The sequence below is a fragment of the Sinohyriopsis cumingii genome, chromosome 4 (genome assembly GCF_028554795.1).
Source record: "Sinohyriopsis cumingii isolate HCF-2022 chromosome 4, ASM2855479v2, whole genome shotgun sequence".
In the NCBI taxonomy this organism is placed as follows: domain Eukaryota; kingdom Metazoa; phylum Mollusca; class Bivalvia; order Unionida; family Unionidae; genus Sinohyriopsis; species Sinohyriopsis cumingii.
In genome coordinates this window covers 80,829,607-80,854,189 of record NC_142964.1, presented here as the reverse complement: position 1 = coordinate 80,854,189, position 24,583 = coordinate 80,829,607, and the positions used below count along the sequence as shown (strand labels likewise).

At 35.6% G+C, this 24,583-nt stretch overlaps 1 protein-coding gene across 1 annotated transcript in view; it reads right to left on the bottom strand.

Moving 5' to 3' along the window:
• Nucleotides 1-259: 259 nt before the first annotated feature.
• The window catches only part of LOC149801533 (C-myc promoter-binding protein-like), a 36,730-nt gene continuing 12,406 nt past the window's right edge, over nucleotides 260-24,583 (bottom strand). Inside the window, exons 5-7 of the mRNA XM_089956810.1 lie at nucleotides 23,929-23,986; nucleotides 12,595-12,767; nucleotides 260-7,812 (exon numbers count right to left, since the gene is read on the bottom strand). Of these exons, the coding sequence (XP_089812936.1) occupies nucleotides 7,676-7,812; nucleotides 12,595-12,767; nucleotides 23,929-23,986 (368 nt within the window). The 3' untranslated portion in view covers nucleotides 260-7,675. The remainder of the gene's footprint in view (nucleotides 7,813-12,594; nucleotides 12,768-23,928; nucleotides 23,987-24,583) is intronic.

Here is a 24,583-nt window from a genome sequence, read left to right as displayed (position 1 = left end):
ACAGGAGTACATGTATACTGTGCATTTTGCCACAGATGTCACATCTATATAAGTCAAATGCATTGCTCCATCTCCTGGAACAAGTCCACATTTAAAAGCCTACTTCTCTATGGCAACACCAAATATTTTCTAAAAATAGGAGTTTTAAAATTGCTCGAGTTTATGCATATTTCTATGAAAAAACAATCCATGATCATAAAATCTTCTTTTAATGTTAAAGTGTACCTATATATAGTGTAAAACAATAAAAAGACCTGGACATGTCATCATTTATTTATTTTTAAAGCACATAACAATATTAACAATAATATACAAGCATATCATAGCATAAAATCATTACTACATATCCTCATGAAAACAACAATATAGTTTTAAAACAAACACCATGAATATATTTAATACAGCCCAAAAATTTAAAAAGTCAGGATAGGTAAACAAATATCTTATCATCAAACACCAAATTTAAACTATAACTCCATCTTGTTAACATATATTATTTTGGAAAAAACAAGAAATGGATGGGGGTGGGTGGGGTGCCGTGATCATTCACCTGGTAAGTGACAAATAAAAGCATGTGAAAGCAAATTGATATATGCAGTAAAACAGCACAGTGAAAAGGAAAGTTTGATGCATTTAGTTGCATCATTGTCCTTTAGGTCAAACTAAATATTGTTTCCAGTTTCTTGCTAAAAAATTTAATTGGTTGGAACTGAATTTAAAAACTCATTTATCCCACTCAACGTACCAAAAGTACACCAAGGTATCACGACCAAATTATATTTCTTTGATAAAAGACCCTATATAGGGTAGTTACCTAAATAATTATGTTCATCTCATAAAACCCGATGTAAATATGAACCATGCAAACAGCATGCAAAGGAAGCTATTACTGAATCATGCCTTTTAGTATATGTCCAGTAGGTGCTAACAAATACGAGAGTATTGAATAGTAAACATCAGATTGAGCATGATGCCTAATAGTGTCACCTATGAATGAAATTAAATGCTTTCTAACCATAACATTCAACAAAGTCCATAACTTATCTATTTTTAAATTAAATTTCTAGGATTGGCTACCAGAAAATTGAAGGATCTGTACATTTGGGTTAATAATAGCAATTAAACATGGAAGTGGTTCAGAAGAAAAGAATATTGGGATATCATTTATTTTTTGTATTAAAGGCCAAAAATGCTAAATATAAATCTGAAATAGCATGTGACTAACAACATTTATTATATGAAATGACGAAAATAATGCATACACAGTGTATTGTATCTACGGTAATATGCAAACTGTGATTTTTGACATCCACAGTGGCAGCAAACCCAGCCAATCAGATGTATTAATAGGATCTAACTCATTGAATCCATCCAAGATATTGATGATATAAGCCCATATTTCAAGTTTGATCCAAGTCAGATCAGAAATATGGCTTCCAGAGTGGCAACAAATGCAGTCAATAGCCAATCAGATACGACATCGTCTAATTAGTAATACATGGATCTCACTCATTAGCAAAACTCATTTCAAGATATTGATATATAATCCATGTTTTATCACAACTGAATCAGAAATACCACCTAGTGGTAACAAGCTCTGTCAACAAGATGCATTACTATTTCATTAGCACTATCAAACTCATTCGAGATCATAACAATATAAGCATATATTACAAGTCTGGTCAAATTCATAGTAAAAATGTGGTTTTCTGAATAGTAACAAGGATAACCAAAGATCAATTCACTGAAATGCATGATCTCTCTCATTATTTAACTCTGCTTAGATTTTGATGATATAAACCCATATTCCAAGTTTAATTGAATTAGGATCAGAAATATGGACTCTAAAGTGGCAACATTCAATTGCTGATGTATGGATAAATGGTACATAATGGATGTTGGGCCGTATCATATGCTCACTTAGCCATATACTGGCTAAAAATGATTGGTCTGTAAATTTTAGTATCTACTAGACAATGATAAGGTACATATATTTTCAACTCAAAGAGAAAGCCCAGCTATTTATGTATGTAAATGTTCAATGAATGATTATTGTAGAAAAATGCGCTTTTAAACTACAGTTTTCATATTCTCTATTTACACAGCTGTTTTGTATTTAACAGGAATTCGAGGAAGTAGGATACAAAGATCACATGTTGATTTCGGAATGTTAGCAGTTTTATGGATTTATATACAAAGGTAGTGTTGCAATCATTAGGAAAAAAAAGCAACTGACATCAACAACATGCACTGAAGACATCAAATCTGAAATACAGTCTAAGAGAACAGTGACATGATTAATTAAATGAAAAATTATACATCTAGCATAATAATTGTGTTATCCCTCTATCTGGACATGGATAATAGCAAGGTAAATAAAACTGACATTATCCTGACATTATTTCATTATTGTTTATATAAAAACCCACCTGGAATCATTATTCAAAATGAAAACCACATTTCATATCGTTACTATGCACACATTCCATGGATTAAAATCTATTTATACATGAAGTATTTGTTAAGGTATGTCTAGCACTGAAAAAAAATCTCATCCGTGTTTGAGCATAAAATTGTCTTTAGAAAAGTATTGCACTTAAACCTGAGCAGTTACAGTCCATAATATGCTGGCCATAGCTGCATGTCAAGCTCACTCCAGAGATTTTGGTAAAGTGGTGTTGTACATAAACTATATCCACATAACATTTAGCATGACTCGGTGGCAAACTGTACTTAAGAAACTGACCATATACAAAAAGTTTAATGTTAAAGTTAGTCTTGAGTAAGGAAGGATGGAAAGACATGCACACTGATTCGAAACTGATCACTGTGCCAATCTTCTGCCAATGCAGACTTGACAATAACTACTCCACTTTTACCTAATATATTTCATACACTGAAGAAAAACATGGAGTGATAAAAAGTCTGGCACAGAGTACAGCATGTTTACTATTCAGTTGATAAAGATTTTTCTCAGAATATTTATTCTTCCCTTTCCTGTCTTATACTCACAACATACACATATGCATACAAGTCCTGAAGATTGTAGCACCCAAGAATTAATATGTAACCATAAATCTACTTTTAAATTTACATTATACTTGAAAACAATAACACAAATGTAAAAAGTGAAGATTGTGTAAATATTTTTTCTTACTGACTTTGATGCAGAAGACATGGACAAAATTTTCAATGAAAATATTACCTAATAAATAGTATAATAGAACACTCACTCAATGTGTTGTTTGTGAAGCACATGTATCTCACACTATCAAATTTCTCATTATACCTCAACTGCCTACCTCCATCTTGAGGAATAGGTCGATGTTATATACGTCCAGGAATAGGTCTATAATATATAACTCCAGGAATAGGTCCATATTATACAACTCCTGGAATAGGTCCATAATATATAACTCCAGGAATAGGTCCATATTATACAACTCCTGAAATAGGTCCATAATACATAACTCCAGGAATAGGTACATATTATATAACTCCAGGAATAGGTACATATTATACAACTCCAGGAATAGGTCCATATTATACAAGTCCAGGAATAGGTCCATATTACACAACTCCAGGAATAGGTAAATATTATACAACTCTAGGAATAGGTCCATATTATACAACTCCAGGAATAGGTCTATATTATACAACTCTAGGAATAGGTACATATTATACAACTCCAGGAATAGGTACATATTATACAACTCCAGGAATAGGTCCATATTATACAAGTCCAGGAATAGGTCCATATTACACAACTCCAGGAATAGGTACATATTATATAACTGGGTATGTTAATGCATCCTATTCAACATGCTAAAATTAGTTATATTACCGAGTTCTCAGATTGATGGGATATAATTACAATGTGATTTTAAGACCCAAAATGTTTGTGTTTTTGTGTACAACATACAATGTTGCTTTTACCATAACTAAGCATAATGCTGTTTAGTTATAGTTCCCTCAAGCCATCTTGGAATGAGAGAAATAATGCACAGCGTGGTGTTGTTTTTAAGATTCTATTATAGTATGTCAGCTACTTGCTACTTTCAAACTGAGGTTTGCAATACTGGAAACTGATTAATATAAAAAACTCTCAATGGTCACACTGCACTATATGTACTAACATGCTGGAGCAGGATCACAGGTTTCTTCCAGAAATTAGTTACAGAACTTATAAAATTCAATATTGGACAGATCACACAAATTACATGCAGTTACCTTGATTTATCATACACAATGCATGAAATTGTTTTATTCAAAACAAAGTTTTATGAAATGGTCTATCTGAGTCCATGATCTCAATCTATCTATATTTAGGCAGAATTAATGTCAGAATGCAAGAAACTGTATCATCTAAATTTGTGGCTCTTTAACTGAAATTTCGGAAGTGTTCTGACTAAACGGTTTCCATGAAGGGTACCACAAATCGATACACTGATTAGACATTAAGGAAATTTCTACAGCGGCATGTCAAAATGAATGACAACTGATTTCTTCGGAAAGTGGAGGAGATGGAAAGACTATGCTGAGAACACAACTAGCAAAGAGAAAAAGATTGATGTTCTGATGATAATTAAAGATATAGCAAAAAGCAGTGATAAGAAATATCAAGGTGACAAATGAAAAATTGTGGAAAATAATGTCATCAGGACCAGTTCCACAATTTATTCACACTGCCCAACACTTAAGTGGTTCTGCCTTTATAAACTGCTGATTGTCAGAGGGGACTTGAATCTCAAAACAGAATTTACACTATTCTGAGGAAAAAGTCAACATCTGAAACAGTTAACAAACATGGTTATGATACACAAAAAAGGTCTAGCAAACAATTTTCAGTTCATACAGACCCTGAAGATGTGGAGTGGTAAGAAACTGAATATTACCAACTGAGCAAAAATAATTAGGTATGAAACACCTAGTATATTTGTTGCCAAAGAGGTGATACAAAGTCATTCAATACTTGTTATCTAATCTTCTGCGGTTATTTGGCATTGTTTTCTCCCTCCCCCTTACCCATCATTAACCCCCATCCAGAGATAGTTTAAGGGTGTCCTCTTATCATACTGCATACACAAGGTAATCTAAATACAATTGTACTTAGAAATTTAATAAATACTGTATAACCATGAACAGCATATATTAATAAATTTACTTTTGAAGGATACTGACATGTTTGATATATGAATGTTTTAGCCAAGAATTAATAAAAGTAGGCAGTGTATTTAAGTCCACTGTCCCCAAAATCTCGACTGCTGCACAACTATAGGTACATATTTTCAGTCAGCATACATGTTCATATACTTTGGAAAGATAAAGAATGCACTTACAATTTCTCTTTGAGCACAAAAAAATCAAAAACTGCACCTATATTTTCTGTTCACACATTAGAAAACTAGAAAACTGTATTTTCTCTTTATGTATGCATGTTACATGATTATACTATACTGATGCTAAAGATCAACAAAGGTGATCAAAATTTTCATATGATGGTTTGTTTCAATTAAACCAACAACTTGGACATATTCAAAGTCTGTTTTGCTGTCCCAAAATCACTGACAGCCAAACCTGATGATATCTGGATGGTTGAATTAATGACAAAACCCCTCAATATCTCAAGGACAAAGCCTGCATAAATATGTAATGTAACATTTTAACAATGCATTGTTTTAAAGGAAAAAAGTTTCAGAGAAAAAGGGAATTACTATTTGAAACATTGGTATATAGATGGTAAAGATAAAAGTCAAATGATGGCAACAGCCAAAACCGAAAATTGCAGCTTTTTTCAGGTAAATCATATATAAAAACATGTCAGTGTTTTTATAGGTTACTTGTATGCCACATTAAATTTGTTGTACATGAACAATGGTTATTTTCAAGTATTTTATTTTCATCCCACTGAAATAATATAGCACGTCTCCAAGATATGGAGGGCAAAGGAATAGTGTCCCTTACAATTTGGAATGAAGATGAAAGACTGCATAAGTGAACATCCTTGTAAGTAGGTGAACACTGAAATATGCTAACCATGACTAATTGGAATAATGAGGTCCAAAACTGACAGGTACTCCCCACTATTCCAGAGGTTAATCAGGCTAAAATTCTCTCTGTAGCCTTAAAGCACAGCACACAAGTTTCAACATTCTAGGCATTTAAATGATTTAAGTTCATTTAAAGTTGTAGTAAAGATTTGTAAGTGTGCTGTGTAACTTAAAAACATTAAGTCACAGTAATAAAAAAAATAAGACAATTTTTTTATTTTTCTGACTTTGGAAAACCATGAATTCAAAACTTGCAGACAATATTACAAGATATTACCAATGTAAAGAGTGAGATCAGGTTGCAGTCATATTGAAAGTAAGAACAATCTGACAAAGATGAACAGATCTGTCAACATAAATGCTGTATACACAAACATATGGCCAAATTAACAATGATAATACTTGCTGCTTATTACAGTGTTACTGCTATGCCAATGTCAATTAAAAATAATATATAGAATTCTGTGGCATATCAACAGCAGACCTGTCCAAGTTATGTTAAGCTCCTTCCCTTGCAAAAGTGTCCCCATTTTATCCAATATGAAAACCCCATCCGATGCACAAAAATTCCATAACTACTGAGCATTTTTACAGCACCCCAAATCACATCCCACGGATCTGAAACAGTAAAGAAGTTGTTGCATGACGTAACATCAATAGATAAGCTGTATCACACAATGCTGGCCTGGGATATCAAAATTATACTTTTGATGGGGACCTCATAGATATAACCATATTGACAGAATACGGTAGACAGGATTAGCTGTGGATGTATCGTTCTTTTAGGACAATGGCAAACACTTAAAATGAATATGGCAAGCAGATCATAAAGCTGTAGTAAATGGTGCATCAGGGTTTAAGTCTTCTGAAACTTCACATGACTAACAGGTCCTACATGATTCAAAGTTATAAAAACATATCCAGCTGAAAATTTTGCCAACTGATTGGCACTTTGAGAAGAAACAATCAGATGTTAGAATATGGAGTTCAGTTCAAATCTGAGTGAAAAAATTTTTGTAACTTACCAGCATGGACCCAATTTCACAACAATACTGGATTTTATTCTTGAACCTAGGTTTAGAATTCTGCAATCTGACTGCTAAAATTGAAAACTGACTTAAAATTGATGAATCACAGGTTTTAAGTCTGAGCTGATTCACATTGGTGAAAATGGGGCCACATATCATCCAGGCTTCTCAAATGTTGAATATGGCTCACACTGGATTTGGCACCAGCTCAGCTGTCACCTGATATATGTCTACTCCTGCTTTTATGCATTATTTCTTATGGCAAAAGAGAAGAAATAATAAGTATGAAGAACTGTTTCTCTGCTTCCATTGAAAACATAAGAATAAATATGCATTGTGTAACAGTTTGTTTAAGACAGCAATTTAAATCTGGAAGTCATGTTGCTTCATGCATTTAACAGAAGAAGTAATGGGCACCATAACTAAAGCTCTGTGACAAATGCAGCAAAAGCAAATAGAGTACCAAGCCAATGAATCAATAATACAAAAATAATGAACATGGAATATTAAGATACGTCATAGTAGGGACAAGTATATGGTAAATAGAACAGTTATCAAACTTTCCATAAAATAACTTTTGTTGGATGGATGCGGTTTTCAAACTTCCAGTTCTCCAAACACCTTCCTGCACCATATTATTTGAGCTGATCTTGGCTGGTCATCTCTTTGTAACCTCTTGATTTCTCCACCAGACAATCGGGTGAATGCATTCTTGTATTCACGATCAAAAGCATCTGAAAGGCAACAGTAAAAGACATCAAAGCAGAACAGGTTCAATTATTTTTTCAAACTTAATCATACATTTAAACTTTCCATCTCTTACTGCCAAAGACCCAAAACATGATCGACTGGTGTCTAGTATCAGACAATGAGGATGAAATCTTGGACTTTGTACCAGATGACATTTGATAGTGACATTTATATGGTACTGTGAATCACAAAAATATGGACTTAACTTTCAGTTTGTTTGTATGATGTGTATAATTAACATATTATTGGTTATTTTGAATTGGATCATTCTGAACTATTTTTATAAAAGCATGTAACCTATTTTTTAAAAAATCATGAATTTACCATAAAAATCAATTGAAAATGTCAAGCATCATTGATTTTAATGGATTTAAATAAAACAAATTTTAAATTGTCAATTTATTTGTCACATTCCACTCAATATTAAATTTACACTGGTTTTATTGTTATTTTTTCTATCTCTTTCTCTCCAATTTGGTTTATTTATTTTTCCAAAGTGCAACTATGACTCACTGACAACAAGCCACCCCTTCTGTTGGTTCTGATGTGCAAAATATAACCCAACTTAGAGGAGGGTCAAAGAGAAAGTGTCTTTTTGTAGCCCTAAAATGGAAGGGGGGGTACTCTTGTAGTCAAGTTGACTTGCAAGCAAGTATATACTGTAGACTTAGATCTGCCTTGGTATATGCACCTCAAGATCACAAATGAGGATTGTTGGGTTGTTTTTTTTTCTTAGATGGAGTGGGGTGATAAAACTAATTTATATTGATTAATACTTACTTGGAAGTATTACATAACTTGTTATTTTGGGATAACACAGATTCAGTCTGATGACCTTGTCACCAGCAGATGTGCTAAGTCCTTATCTATTCAGGACTGGACTACTCATGGGACATCAGAGTAGGGTGAGAGGATGGAATCTGGTAATACTGACAGGTAAGTATTACATAATTAAAATTAGTTTTAACTCACCAAAAACTACATTTAAATATCGGTGACATGTTACCAGCCAGTACTGCATAGTGCAGTGAGAAGTTGACTGCCCAAAGAACTGTAATAACTGGGAATGCACACCCTTACTGCAAAAGTGTCAAATACTGTAAGTTAGAATCTTGTATCTTCTGCAGCTTTTGGTGTGGTAACTAAACAATATATGCCTTCACTCTGATGCATTAAGAAATGAAGGCGTGATTGACAAAATATGGCATTCACAACATCCTCCAGTGATGAATGAGTTACACAGGCCTAAGGTGTAGCAATGGTTTCGACTTCATGGGCTTTTATCTTCATGAACGAATGATCCAATCAGTCAGAGACTGAAAAACTCTCTTGTTTTGACAATACTACCCAGAAGAAACATATACTGAAATGTCAGCTAAGCATTTTTAGGGGAAGAAGAATTTTTTTTCTACCCTTGTTTTTAGAAGCTGTCATATTGAACCTTAATACCATAATCTGGGATAAAAAAAAACGATCTTGATCATCCCCAGCACAGATATGACTGAGACTGGCAATCTCACCAGTGGTACCAACAAAGGTAGCTCAAAATCTGGTCAACAGAGAGGAGACACTGACTTGACTGCCACTGTGCATAACACAACCTTGTTCAACAAACAGGGCACAAAGCTGACTCCTTCATCTCGTGAACCCTAAGGAAATCAAGAAAATGCTCTTGAGGGTAAGATTCTCATAGGAAACCTCACCCAAAGGCTCATATCAGTTTTTAGTTAAAGACCATAAGACACCCGTGAGGTTGTTGGTGAGTGAGACACTGGTCTCTACCGCTCAAAATACCTTTAAAGGTCAGCAATGTGAAAATCCAAACCAATGGCTGCACCTTACAAAACCCGAGTGAATTAGGGCTGCTCAAAAGCTCTCAATAGTAGAAACTAAGCATTGTCTCTCTTCAAAAATGAAGATTCAATGATTTCAAAACTGAAGAGAAAAAAATCAGCCACTGTGCTTAAAGAGGGAGCGCTAGTATTAATGCACTTACTACTGCACCAATTATTCTCCACTCGTCACCAAACCTGGGGGGAGGGAATTGAAACTAAACAGGGGCCACAGTTCAATATTTACATCACACTTAAATATCCACCTCTCTTTCTTGCTTCTCCACTCTGTTAGAGCTATACTGATTTCAAAATCCTGAGAAGCTGCCTCCTCTAGCTGCACAAGCATTAATAAATGGAGTGTTTCTGAGCTTCATCTGTTCCATATCTATGAATTTGTTTCTGTACTGAGAACCCCCTTTCAGGCCTGCATTTTACACAGATCTAGCTTAGTCAGTTGGGTAACTGTTTTTTATGGTTGTTATGTACAATTTTCTATAGTTCATAGGTATTCTCATTGATATTTCTGCTCCAAAATAAGATATCTCACTAATATGAGCTCTCCCAAAGTTTCCCAGTGCTTTAATGACTACCATGCCGATTTCTTATCTGTTCCATGATGCTGTATTAGGTTTTAACTCCATCACTGCCATAGTCTGCTTGTTCAGACAAAGGTCAAATAAATATCCTAGCTTTTAAATTATTTAAATGATCTTAACCCTTACTGCGCTTTACAGTTTTGAAGCACAAGATCTCTCAGGGTTGAATTGTCTGAGAACAGAAATTTAAAGAGCACTCTACTTTTAAATTGCCTGCAATGTAATTTGACATGGTATTCTGCCTTTTCTACATTTAATTTTGAAATATAGCTAATAAGGGGTTGACCAGCATGCTGTCTATTTTGTACATCCAGCATGTACCTGGAACTCGTATTCAATATCATTTTTGGGTTCAAAATCACTCAATGACATTTCTGTTAACTTTCCCAGCTCAAATAATGAACCTTATGCCCAGTTTGCATCCTCCATGTTTTTTTGTCTGATAACACTGCTACATTGAAAGTTTATGGCAAGTTTCAATCAAACTTGGAAGGAATGTTCCTCTGGACATGTTCTACCAAAATTATTTGGGATTGCTCACCTAGCCAAACACACTTTTATAAAAACCAAAACTGAAAACCTAATTTGGACTTTTTGTCCAACATGACCCACCTAGCAATAGTTTGGCTTCCATAGCAACCACAGGGAAAACCTATTTCTAACATCTCAAGAACACTGAACAAATTTTGATTAGAACATACTTCATTACAAATGTTACTGGATTTGCTCCCTTAGCTGAAGTGTGGCTTCCTCAGAAACCATATGGAAAAGCTATTTAAAGACAAACATTCCAGAACTAAGTCAAATGTGACTGAACATGAGATGAATATGTGTTAGGTCATGCACTGTCAAAATCATGTTATGGGTAGCTTACCTAGCAATGGTGTTGCTTTCATGGCAACCATATGGAAAACCTATCTTTATAGCTCAATTAAAGGAATGGATGAGCCATTTTCAATCCAACTTGGTACAAAAGTTTGTCAGGACATGCTCTATAAAAATTGTTTACAGAGTGGTTCTCATAGCAATAGTGTGGCTTCCTTAGCTGGAAAACCTACTTTCTGTTTCTTCTGTAGAATGGCAAAGACAGCTTTGATAGAATCTGGAATGTGCTATGAAAAACTAAGTCTGATACAAATATCCAAGCAACAGTTTGGCTTCCATAGCAACCATGTAAAAAACCTATTTTCAACATCTTCTCCAGAATCATAAAGCTAATGTTGATAAAATCTGGTAGGAATGTTTTTTATGATATGGTTGATTAAAATTTTGTCCAGGGTGGCTATCTAAGCAATGATGTGGCTTTCACAGAAAACATGGAAAACATATTTTCAAGTTCTTCAGAATATCCAAGAAAATTCTGATAAACTTGGCATGAATGTTTCTAAAGACATGCTCTGTTAAAGTTGTCTGGGTTGGCTTCTCTAGCAATGATGAAGTTTCCAAAACAACCAAATAGAAAAGGAAATAAATGAAGCTTATTTCCTTATCAGGTATGGCTACTGTTACTAACGTTTCTAAAACTCATCACAGAATGACTTTGTCTCTAACACTGCCTTACTATATATGGTCAAATGTGAAAGAATTCCAATCCTAGCATGAACACCTCTCACACTTGTACAAGAGATGCCACAGCACCATTTAGTCCAGCTGAAGTTGCTCAAAGAATACAGATAAACCACATGTGAGATACCACCAATCTGTACCAAATAGCTGCAAATGACCATCATATGGGTGTTTCTTTTAACTCAATGGACCTGCCTTGCTAGACCAATGTGTGACAGGTGAGCATATCAGGCCTACTTGAGCTTTGACATTTTAAACCTGAAATCAGTTGGTTTCTTACTTGACCCAAATGCAAGTTTCCTGAAAACATTTATAACAGTATATATTAAATTAAATGGGGAACTGATGGATGACATCATTATATGTGCTCTGACAAGCTTTCCTAATAAAACTGTATCAAACTGGCACCACAATATAAACTATTTACAAGGAAAAATACACAAAGATTCAGCAAAACTGTCTTGTCTAAGAATAGTGGTATGTCTTGTAAATTAATCTTGATTTGGTTGGGGTATCAACTGTCATCAATTTTGTTTTTGCTACAAAACAATCCATTAGCATATACAATCTTCCAATTAAAGTACTGACACACATCATTTTTGGCAATACCATGAAACTTGATACTCATGACGAAAAATAATTAATTCAAAGTTTATGGAATAAAATTAAAAAAACAATCCACAAAATCTTATCACTGCTGACAGAAAAAGCAACACCTATGTCTTGTTTTCTGCTACTGCAAATGAGAAAAAAAATGCAATTTTTGTACCATGATCAATATTTTCCCTGCCACAGGCGGTGAAAGCCAGGAAGAGCACTTCTCTGTAGATGCTGCGGAATCGTGTCCTGGGCAGGCGAATTCTACGTCTTCCCAGAACAACCATTTTGATGGGACTCAAAACATCATTACACTGGATACTGGTGATAATTTTGTGCATGACCCTAAATAAATCAATATTTACATTTAAATATGAAATCAGAAATCAAATCCAGCATTACACTGTTCAGTGTATTTGAAGCTGCCTGAAAAAACAGAACTCTTGGAAAACACTCAGATTTTGCTTAATACCTATTTTTATTGTTACAAATTGTCTACTAAATAAATGAACAAGTATTCAGAAGAAAATTTATTTTGATAACATACCGTTTTAATGATTGAATCTTTTTGCTCTTCCACAGTACATCAGGATTTATATATATATATATATATATATATATATATATATATATATATATATATATATATATATATATATATATATACACATACATACATTCATGAGGTTAAATAAAATGTTAAAAAGGTTGAAATGCCTACAAAACAACAGTATAAATATTTTCATACAAAAAAACAATACATAACTGCAAATATATCATCTATAGCATATGTAAATCATTATAAATAAAAACAATGAAAAACCAAACCAACACATACAGTAGCAACAAAAGTCAAGTAAGGTTGTCCTGACAATGGAATGTTGCAAATATCAAAAGATAACAAATTTAAATTTACAACTGGACATTGTGCCCCAGAATGGTTTCCTTGGAGCAAAGCTGGGGCTGGGGGTCTTTGAGGGCAACGTCCCCCAGAAGCAGAAAACAGTTCTTAATTTTTATTTGTTTGTACCTTAACATATTAACAATGCAATGTATCTGTAAGCAAACTATTCAATATATGATCTTTAATTCATAGAAATTTTAGGAATTTATAAAGAGTCATTTTATTTTTAATTTAAAATTCAGTCAGGAAGTAAAAGAGCTGTAGAAATGTTGATCTGACATGAGTGATGCAGATGATTAAGTTTTAATGACCAAGACAAATGAATTTAAAAAGAACTGTATCTCTATGGTATACTGGGAAACATGAACTTCTGAACACCTTTATCACTAATGCCACTGAAGATACAGGTAGATTGTTTTAAATCACTATCAACATGACGTCTGCTTTCATGAATCATAAGTCATTGTGCTGCAAGAATAATTCTGAAATGTTCTGTGTCTCTTTATATTCCCTGAAAGATCAGCACAGGTGTTTGAATTCAAGTGCGTCTCAACAGATCAGAATTTCTTCCTTGTGCTAGATAGCAATTTTTTGGAGAACACTAACCCAATCACTCTAATCTAGCATACAAGCTTGTTACCTCCCAAATCCAATCATATTGAAAGATGAAAATTCATCTTTTCTGTCTATAATCACATAAACAAAGGGCAAAAACTCTTGACCATTACCTTCTGTTGCTGCCAACTGATGTCACTAGTTTTTAAACTGCACGAGATACCAAGGAGGATACTCACCTGGCAGGGTGGCTAGGAGAGTGTTTTAAATAATGTAATCAGGTAATTATTCTCAGAGAAACATAATTTTTACTGAGAATATTTTTGTTTTCTCCTTCAAATATGTTTTCTAATCACTTTAACATTAAAGAAATAGGTAATAGGAATGCTAAGCATCCCACCTTTACATGAGTATCCTTCAAGGAATTAAAAGGCTGAAATCCCCATGTGAACAATAACCCATTCTCATAACTTGAAAGCCTCACAGCCTATAGTCACATGCAACTCTTATATCCAGTTAAGAAGAAGACTGAATTCTAAATCACAAAATTCCAGTGAACCAAAGAGGCTGTCTTGATTTACATTGTGTCTTGTGGTTATCAGGACCTCCACCCCAGGACCAACCAAATTTTAAGTTTGTGTCTGCAATGAATCCTCAGAGATACAAACTAAAGAAGGTCGACTCTGCATGCAAGCCAACAGTTTCTATTATGTCTAGTATCAAAATGCTGCATTTGAATGTGATGCTGACAGAGAATCAAGCCATGTTAAAACCCAGGACAAATTCCATTTTAGAGACAGGGTGACAGATGTTGGTCAATTCAAAACTGGCAAGTAGGTCTGATAGACCTTCATCATGACCAATATCATTTTACCAAGATATCTGAATGTGTCAGATATTAAGGAGTGGTAGCCTTTGATGGTACAGTCCTACTCACTTATATTGACATCACTTATGTTGACAAGCCACTTATGTCAATGAAAATAAGTCCTGGGCCTGTTGTCTATTATAACCACCAAATCTGTCATGCTTATATCAATATAAAAACTGTACATGTTGATAGAAGCCCTCAGTCCCAACTTGAAAAAATTCTTTGTTTTCTTATTGCTTATGTCAACAAGCTGCCAGTTTCAACTCATACTTTGCTCTATAATTATTTGATGTCATCGCCAGGTTTTGATGCTGGGGGTAACCTGAGGTAATTCTGTCACCTGGTATATTTTTCCTTCAGATTATTGCTTTTTTCAACAATAAGCTTGTGTCAGCTGCCTGTCATGGGAGGTAGCCAAAAGAGTGCATCTCAGTACTTGTCATATCAATCATGACTGGTAATGACAAAATTGCCACTTCTTGTTATTTGCAAGTCTAAGAGACCTTGCTGTTTTAAGAATGAACATCATCTTCAGGTGAATTACCATGCAAATACATAAGCTTGGATGACATACATTTTGATAAACGAAACTCAACAGAATGATGAGGAAGAAAAATTGCCTTGCTTGTGAATAATTTGTCAGTGTATCCACATGTGGACGATATCCAACATGTCCAAATAATTTTTCTCCCACCTTTTTCCCCATCACTTGTACAATCAATGTTCTTACCCATAAAAAGAAGCATTTAAGGGTGATTTGCTTGTGCAAAGCTTGGGAGATGGTGAAAACAGAGGCCATACAGAACTGCTTTATGCATGCCTTCTTTCATGAAAATGAAAAATTTCATGGATTCTCCACTTCAGATATCCCATGTCATCTTGATGAGGAAGGCTTATATGAAGCTCTTGGAATTCAGAAAGATGCGCGTGTTCAGATGGCAGTTGTAACAGTGCCGAGCAGTTCTAGCCGATGACAAGATTATTGCTTTGGTCAAAATGATTTCATTTCAATAGAAAGCAATGAAGACAACATACTGGATAGTGATGCTGTTGCCTTTGCCATGTGTTTCATGCAGACAGGCATTCCTATCTGTGTTGGTTTGACATAATCTTTTTCACAATCAAGCTCATTGCCAATATCAGAAGAATCACATAGTCATTTAGAAAAGTTGCAGTGAACAACTGTAAAATAGAGGAAGCTTGCATAAAATACAGAACTATCCCCGATCCCTGCCAGATTGCAAAAAGCATTTCATTTAAATTAATTTGAGTCTGAAATCCATTTTTTGAAATTTATTGATTACGCTATATAGATAATTTGCATTATACGCATTGCTCTATTTGCTTGTTCTGGAGTGTTTTACAAAAGTACAAGTTTAACTTGTGCTTAATTAATTCAAAACTTGGTGACATATCTGAATTTACCTATGCGTCCCTATGAGTAGCCTTTTTTCTTGGTAGCCTGATTAAGAAGTTTACGTTTGTGGTCTCAGTCAACCCAAAATGTAGTCCAATTTAGGTACATGTAGCAGTTAAATACTGTAACAAGTAAACTGCCATGTGCTGCCGGTGACAACACAAATATATTAGTTAACTGTTCGATGACACGTGTTGGCTGACTATGGATTATACAGTAAATAAAACAAGATTACCATTTTTTATAGATGTGTTTTCTAACAGGATGTGACTGGTAAGGAATTTTCTAACATGTGACCTATACCTAAATTCATGGATTTTTCATGTACAGGTACATGTACTATACTTCCAGCATTTGTATAACACAAAATGTAGTTATCCATATACTGTACAAGTGTATTTCATATCTGCATTTATCTTTTGTCTTCATTTGATCGCAATTTTCATTATTTATTTTCTCAAGTTTAAATCTTATGCACTGACGAGTGACCCCTTACAGATGAATTTCATTTGACTGCTCAATTTTGATTTTTTTTTCTCAGCCCCCTTTCTCCCTAACACTTTTGTCAACAGCCTCTTATGCTGATGGTATTATGTCATGTGTGAGGATGTTGCGATAAATGGGTAGCACTGTAACTGGGTCCAACTGTTTCTCCTCACAGAACCATAGACAAAAGTCAGTGAGTTGAGGGACAGAGGCACTCAAAGAAACTTTATTGACTTGGCTGCAATCATCCTGGGCAAATCTAACACTAGATCGGGTAGATCACTGACCCAGGGCTTGGCCCATCAGTGAGGTGCTATTAGAATCAGCTTGTATTTCTGACCTCTCAACTGCTGATTATGATTTTTGGAACCAAAACCATGAGAGGGTAGACAAAAGCCTGCCAAGAATGTGTCCGATTTGTACATTTACATAGTTTTAGTTGCACCAACATAGGAAGAGTCAAACCAGAATGCACAGGTCAGGTGATTTGCTGTCCATATTTGAGATAGGTCACTACTACTTAGTTGAATGGCATAATCAGGTCTGTTTTCCTGCAGAGCTAGTCCTTCCAGAACTGAAATGTATTGATAATCACCTTTATTTCAAGCAGGATGATGTGGAGAGGCATCTCACCTAACCCTTATTTTCTGCTGGCCATATGAATGAAAGCCCCACAACAGGTGGGCTGCCAAACTATATGAACTAGCATCTGTACAGATTGTCACAACTAGTTGAAGCTTCTCCAGTGGAATTCCTGTCATAAGGTACCTAGGTTGAACCACTGACACAGACATCTTGGTGGTTATCCTAACCTTATGACCAAGTGGACTGGGAAAAGAATACCAGTGAGCAAATGGTAATCAGACGAAAAGTTCAATGATCCATATGACATGAGGAAGGCATTGGTGATTGATGAGAAATTCCATACCCAGGTGGACAAAACCCTGGGATGGGTGAAGATTGGACTTCTCCCAGCTCAGGAGAAAATCCAGATGATTCAAAGGAGATAGGAGCTTGTTTCTGTCCTTGCAAAGATTAGAACCTACCATTGGTGATGAAGTCGACTGGAACTGGGTGATGACACAATCATAAGTCTGGTAAAAAAAAAACAGGGGCTGATTTTAAGAACTTGAAACTGGTAAACCCTCATCACTGTAAGCTTACAAAAAATGTTCAAGACACTCTCTTGGGACACAGAAGTATACCTCGGTCATATCTATGCTGATGGCATAATTGCCCCTTCTGATGGAAAATCGTATTGATGTCACCATCTCATTATTAAACTTCTGCAGGGTTCATACACCTTTGGTGTGACAAAATTCAAGGACTTTATCCAATTTTTTCAAGGACCCTGATGCCAAGTGCACTTTAGGTATATTTAACAATGGCCATTTAAGGATAAGTGAGAATGTTGTAATTTCCTGACAAGGGCCTTCCTAATATTTGTGCAATAGGCTTGAGACTTTATAATAGAGAGACTAAGCACTAATAGTGATGGGCCAGCAAAAAAAATGCAGCCTCCTGAATATTCTGTAGCAATTGGAGTCTATGGAGATTGCCAAAGCCCACCTTCTCTAACACACTTCATGAAAACACGTTGGCCAACCTCGTATATAGCAACTGACGTAATTTATGCATACCTGAAGTTGTCTACAGTAGACAAAATCAATTTCTGGAATAACTTTGACGCATGATATGATGTATTCACACTGATCTAAATTTTACAGGTACATTTACACATAGATGTAAGTACATCATGTACAAAGTAGCCTTGCTGTTAACAGGCATATGGTCATAATTTATGCCCAAAGTTTGGTTGCAATGCCGAAAAGGTCAATCATATACTTCCAGCAGACTTCCAAATTTTAGATTGTACACTGAAAATCAGATGCTTGGATGCACAACAAGAAACAATTTTGACCACTTTTGTATTTATTTTTTATTATCTTTGTTTCGAGAGTTTGAACAGCTGATTCACTATGATTTAAAGTACAAAGATGTACCGCTGCCACAGAAAAAAAATCAACAAAGAAGAATGATCGCTGGTAAAGATTCATGCTCTTTTTAATGCTCTCTATAATCAGGTCCATGTACAATTATAAATATCTCATTGGTCACGTGTTGTAAACCACCCAATAGAAAACAGTTTTATTTTTATTACATGATGTAATGGTATGAAAAGAAACTTTCGTACATTTGTTTGTCAATTAATTTTATATTATTCAAGGACTGATGCTTATTTTCAAGTACTTTTTGAGGTATAAACTATTTTCAAGTACTTTTCAAGGATGAATCAAAATTCAAGTACTTTTCAAGGTACTGTGCAAACCCTGTTTTGTGGAAGAATGTAGTGTTTGAGATGACTGGTTGATGTTTGTCCTAAACTTGCCATAAGACTTTTGAATAAGGAAAAGCTTTGAATAAAACCCTGGAGAAGATGTTTTTTGCACAATCTCTGTCTTTGTCCATGAGTGAACTTATCTCCTGCTGGAGAATATTTTATTTCTCCTGATCTAATGGCATGTATGTTTGAAGGGGATAGAAAGAAAGACAAAGGTGTTGCATAAATGAAATCCAAAGCCATTCCCAACTGACTTGGATCAACCATTCATTTTGTGCAAACAGGTTGATCTATGGAGAATGAAACTGCAGAAGTCTGGCACTCTCTGGAAGGCTCTCTATGGGAAGCTGGAGTGATATGTTCATGTCTGGAGTTAGGAGACTGGAGGGAGGAGAAATGTAGTTTCTTACACCCTTTGTAAGATTTCCTTTGAAAATGGTGAGGTTATTACCTCCTGGCATTCAGTCGGGTCTGGAACTGAGATTGTGATGACACTTTTTCCTTTCCTTTCCTTGATATTTGTCACCCCAGTGTGACTGGGGCAGATTGGATTTAAAGGACTATGGGGTGGGTGATAAGTTGGAGGGGCAAATCCTGAGCTGAGGGACCTACAACTTCCTCAATTTTGACTACAAAGAGTAATGGTGGGACAGAGTCATCTTTTATGCTAGGACATTATGAGGTTTGAGTGACAGTGAATACAAACATGCATCCCATTGTATCAGGCTGAGATTCGATGTTGTAGTCTATGCATTAGCCATAGAATCTTGAGGTGCCATTTTAATTACCTGAACAATTTGGGCCAATGCCTCCCAGGAAAGGTCATTGGATAATTTCTCAGTAAGGTGGAGAAATAGTGATGCCAAGTCCAACATCAAAAACATGGCAATAGCATTCCAAACCAGCTTAAATATGGCTTGAACAAATTCTTGTTTACCTTGTAGAAGAGCATTGTTGACGTGTTAACCACTGTTAAATTCTTATCCAAAGCTGAGAGGTCTTCATGGGATGCATTGGCATGTCTTGTACCAACATGAGGAAAGCAACCAGTATGGACTGCTGGTTTGCCGGGAGAATGGTTGACACAGCTGCTAGTTGTGCTGAAGGTGGTCTGGTTGGACAGATGGATCTCTCATTAAAATCCTCGTCTAGGTAGGTATGAGTAGCCACATACCAGGAGATGGAGGGATCCATCACTACGATCCCCTTAATTGTAATTTTATGTAGCCATAGACATGATAGAATTGACAGATTTATCACATAGATCTCTGTAATTGTAGTGAGATGAAGCAGTATACTGATGGGGCATATGGATCTTTCAATAAGATACCTGAACTGATATGGCTGGAAATCCATCTTGGCTCACTGGATGGTTGTGGGATGGCAATATGAGTATAGGATGGATCCATTAAAAACTCCATGCACCCTGTTGGCTATGCTGAGACATGCAGGAGCTTATGCCTCCTGGGCTGCCTAAAAATGGGGTACACTCCACCACAATATCATAATTGCCTTAAGGTATAAGAGAGGGATAAGAAGGTAAACTTTACCATGAATGTAATAATTGTGTTGTCATATCGGTATTTCCTTTGCCCAAGGTTGACTTTTCTGCAAAATCGTAATCTTTATACTCTTGGACCATATGGCACATACACAGCATGATGCTGATGAAGTACGTTTTGTACATGTAAGGCATGACTCATGTACATCTTCCCTGGTCTTGAACTTTAGTGAAGAAATTAACATTGTAAGTTGTTAATAAGTCGATAAAAAACCTTTATTAACTCAGAGAGTAAACAATAAGCGCTGTGCATGTGAATCACAACATCCATCAGGCCTTAATAAAGTACAAGAGACTGAAAAAAATTCAAGATAATATAAGGAAAAATAAAAAAAGGTATACCACCTGAAGAGGACTGATTATCTCGCAATATAAATCCAAATTCCTGGATGGATGACTAAAACTCACATTGTAATTGGCATGGATTTATGGGAGGTTTTCTTGTATGTCTGTACACTAGCTAAGCTTAAAAGCTAGCACAACCTGGTGGTGGCAAGGGAGGCAATGGGTAAAAGTTACTGCCCTGTGTCCATATGATATGGGAAAAATGATGAATTTTGTCTTTTAGTCCAGTTGGAATTGGGAGGTAGCAGCCTTATATCCTAACAATAATGTGGTCGGGGAATGTATCTGAAGAATTATTATTTAATTTGCAAAATGTGTGTTACTGTTGTTCTCTAAATATTGCTAATTGTGATTCAAAAATGGCTCACCCTCTTCATTTTCCCCCATGACTCATATTGTATAGACTTATACAGCAGTGAAAAGTAAAACTTGCAGCATGTCAGCTAGTTACTGTAACTGGAGCTGGTAAAAGCATGTTTTCTTACCTTGGAAAACATTTACTAGATAAAATGTCATTCTACCATGGAAAAAAATTGGAGGAAAGAAATCATAATTTGGAGCACTGATTTTCATTGAAACCACAGATTTTGGCATCTCTACCCAATGTACCTATCACCATATATAAAACTACAGTGCAAGCTCATCTGTTTTCTGTCCACCATAAAATGGATGAGCAAGTTGGGCAAATAAAGTAACATAGGGGAATTTAAACACTAAGTACTGTAAAATCTAAAAAAATCTAAATATACAAAAAGACCTTTTAATTTGAACAATGACAAATAAATCACGTTATGGGTTTCATTATGGGGAGCTGTTTATTACTGCTGTTTACCTGTAAACCCCCATTAAACTTGAAAACATTATGTCCACTTTAAAGTCCTGCCCCCCCCCCCATGAAATGGTCAGTCACCATATTTGATATATATTCATTTTTCTATGGAGACAAGCATATCTCATTGTCAAACTCATCATATACGATTCTGATGATGCTAATGTTACAATCTTCAAGAACAAATGAGTTGTGACCAGGATTCACTCAGCAAATCCAACATGGAAGTTTGAACAACAGTATCATCTTGTCTCTAGTGACAGCGCAAAAGACTGCATCTTATTAAGCATACATTTTGCCATCTAATGGGTTTTAAAGACAGAAACATGATGTATGTTTTTATTTAATGTCAGTGTGGTTCTGATTATGTAAGTGTATGCACATATATGTATGTGTATGGTGATGATATCTGACAATGCTAAATTCACCAGATCAAGGCTGGTAAGACTCTCATACAAGACCAAGAGATTGTTACAGATTGACAATACTGTTCAGAGCTTTACAACCAGGTGACTTCTAGAGACCAAGCGGTACTAACTGACCACAACAGAGGTTAATAATCACGACAATGGCTGATCAACCAATCCTCGGGGAAGAAGTAGAAGATGCAGTAAAGGCACTAAAGAAATGGAAGGCAGCTGAGGTAGACAATATAGCAGCAGAACTTGTTCAACCTGGAGGACCGTCCGTGATAGTTGTCCTCACAACAATCTGCAACAAAATCTGGCAAACAGGAGAACGGACACCCCATGGACCCAGTCTCTGATCATCACTCTTCCTGAGAAAGAATCTGCAGCTGTGCCAGAACTACCATACAGTGAGCCTCATCAGTCACCCAAGCAAGGTTATGCTTCAGATCATCCTCAATAGACTGAAATCCCAAGCAGAGCACATCATTGTTGAAGAACAGGCTGGTTTCAGAGCAGGACATAGCACTGTAGAACAGATCTATGAATCTTAGAATGAAAAGTATCTACAGCATCCACAGGACCTCATACATGTCTTCACTGATGAAAAGAAGGCTTTCAACAAGGTATGGCCTTGTGGGCCACCATGTGAGTACGTAACAAAATTGAAAACTAATCAGCACCATAGAAAATCTGTATGACAAGGTGACTAGCACAGTTCTTGTCAATGGCAATAAAGGAGATTGGTTTAGAACCACAGAGTTGTAGTATTCTCACCCACTCTCTTCAACATCTGGAAAGGATCATCTCTTGGAAGACCATGAGGGCAGTGTCAGTGTTGGAGGCAGAACAATTACCAACCTGTGCTTCTCTGATGATATTGATGGCTTAGCAGGAGATGAACAAGAACTGGAAACCTTAGTGAACCATCTAAATCAATCGTCACTAAGAAAGGTATAGGATGGAGATAAGCGCTGAAAAGACCATTCTAATGACAAACAACCCAAGTGGAGTCCAACAGGAAATAAGAGTGAGTGGACAGAAGCTGGGCACAGTGACAAGCTTCAAGTACCTAGGTGCTATGGCCTCTGTTGAAAGTTCAAAACCTGAGGTTCTGTCCAGGATTGCACAGACAACAGCTGCACTTGATAGAGTGAAGCCCATTTATAAGGACAGCAACATAACACCTTGATCCAAGATCAAGCTTTTGCACTCCCTCCATGTCCATATTTCTGTATACATGTGAGACATGGACCCTGATAGCAGAACAAGAGAGATGAATCCATGCCTTTGAGATGAGATGTTATCGAGGGATCCTGAATATTTCATAACTAGACCATGTCTCTTATGAGGAGGTGAAAATTAGAATCCAAGGTGCAACCTGACCATATGAAGATCTGCTCAGCACTTTAAAGAAATGTAAACTAAGATAGTATGGTCATGTCTCACACTCATCAGGCCTGTCAAGGACAATCCTACAAAGCACAGTGAGAGGAAGGAGAAAATGACAGAAGAAGAGATGGGAAGATATCATCAAAGAGTACAGGCATGGACTTATCAAAGTCCCAAAGAGCCATGGTGAACTGGGCAAAATGGAAAGCGATTATCGCAAAGCCATCAGCTGTGCCTCTATGACCAGCCAGGTTATGGGAGAAATGAAAATGAAAATGAAATTTTTATCAACTATTTCTTTCTTTGTAAGAAAGGCCTTTTACCATGGGTCTGCTATTGACAATTTTGACTGTATATTGTGTATTGTATTAACCAGTATTTTAATTTAATGAACTTACGCTCTATTAAAAGGCTGTGATTCTGTGACAAGAGCATCCACTGTTGTAGAACTTTCAACTGAAACAGAAACAACATTTATTATCAAGACAATGCACAAAAGTTTTGAACATGCTTTTCAAGAAATGCTTTTTTTAAAAAGTGTTTTTTGTCCAAGAAGTGACTATGAAAAAAGTTTTTCTGTAATTTATTGATAATAAACAGACTTCTTCAAAGGATCCATCAGTAACTTTTGATCTTTCAATGTTTTACTGCCAAATCTATAATGTGCTGACTCTAATGTCTTATGTTACATGTTTAGGCTCAAATAAACAATAACACAAGAAGGAGTAAATATAACAAGCTTTGAAAAATTTAAGAAATTATTTATTCCCCTGAAAAAATACTGTAAAAAAGAAAAAAGAAAAACTTACGGTTTTAAGAATCAAATCCAAAATTAATCCAAGAATAATCCATGAATAAAATTTTAGAGGTCCTAATAATAAAATGTTCTAATTTCAAGTTCAAGTCCTGATGAAGAATCCAAGATGGAAGGCTATGATGTATACTGTATCCTTTATGGTGTTGGAATGTCTACAGTTCTGTGTTATTCTCAAACAATAATCTGGTGTTGGAAATCCGAATAAAATTTTTAAGAAATGTCTTTGTTCAAGAATT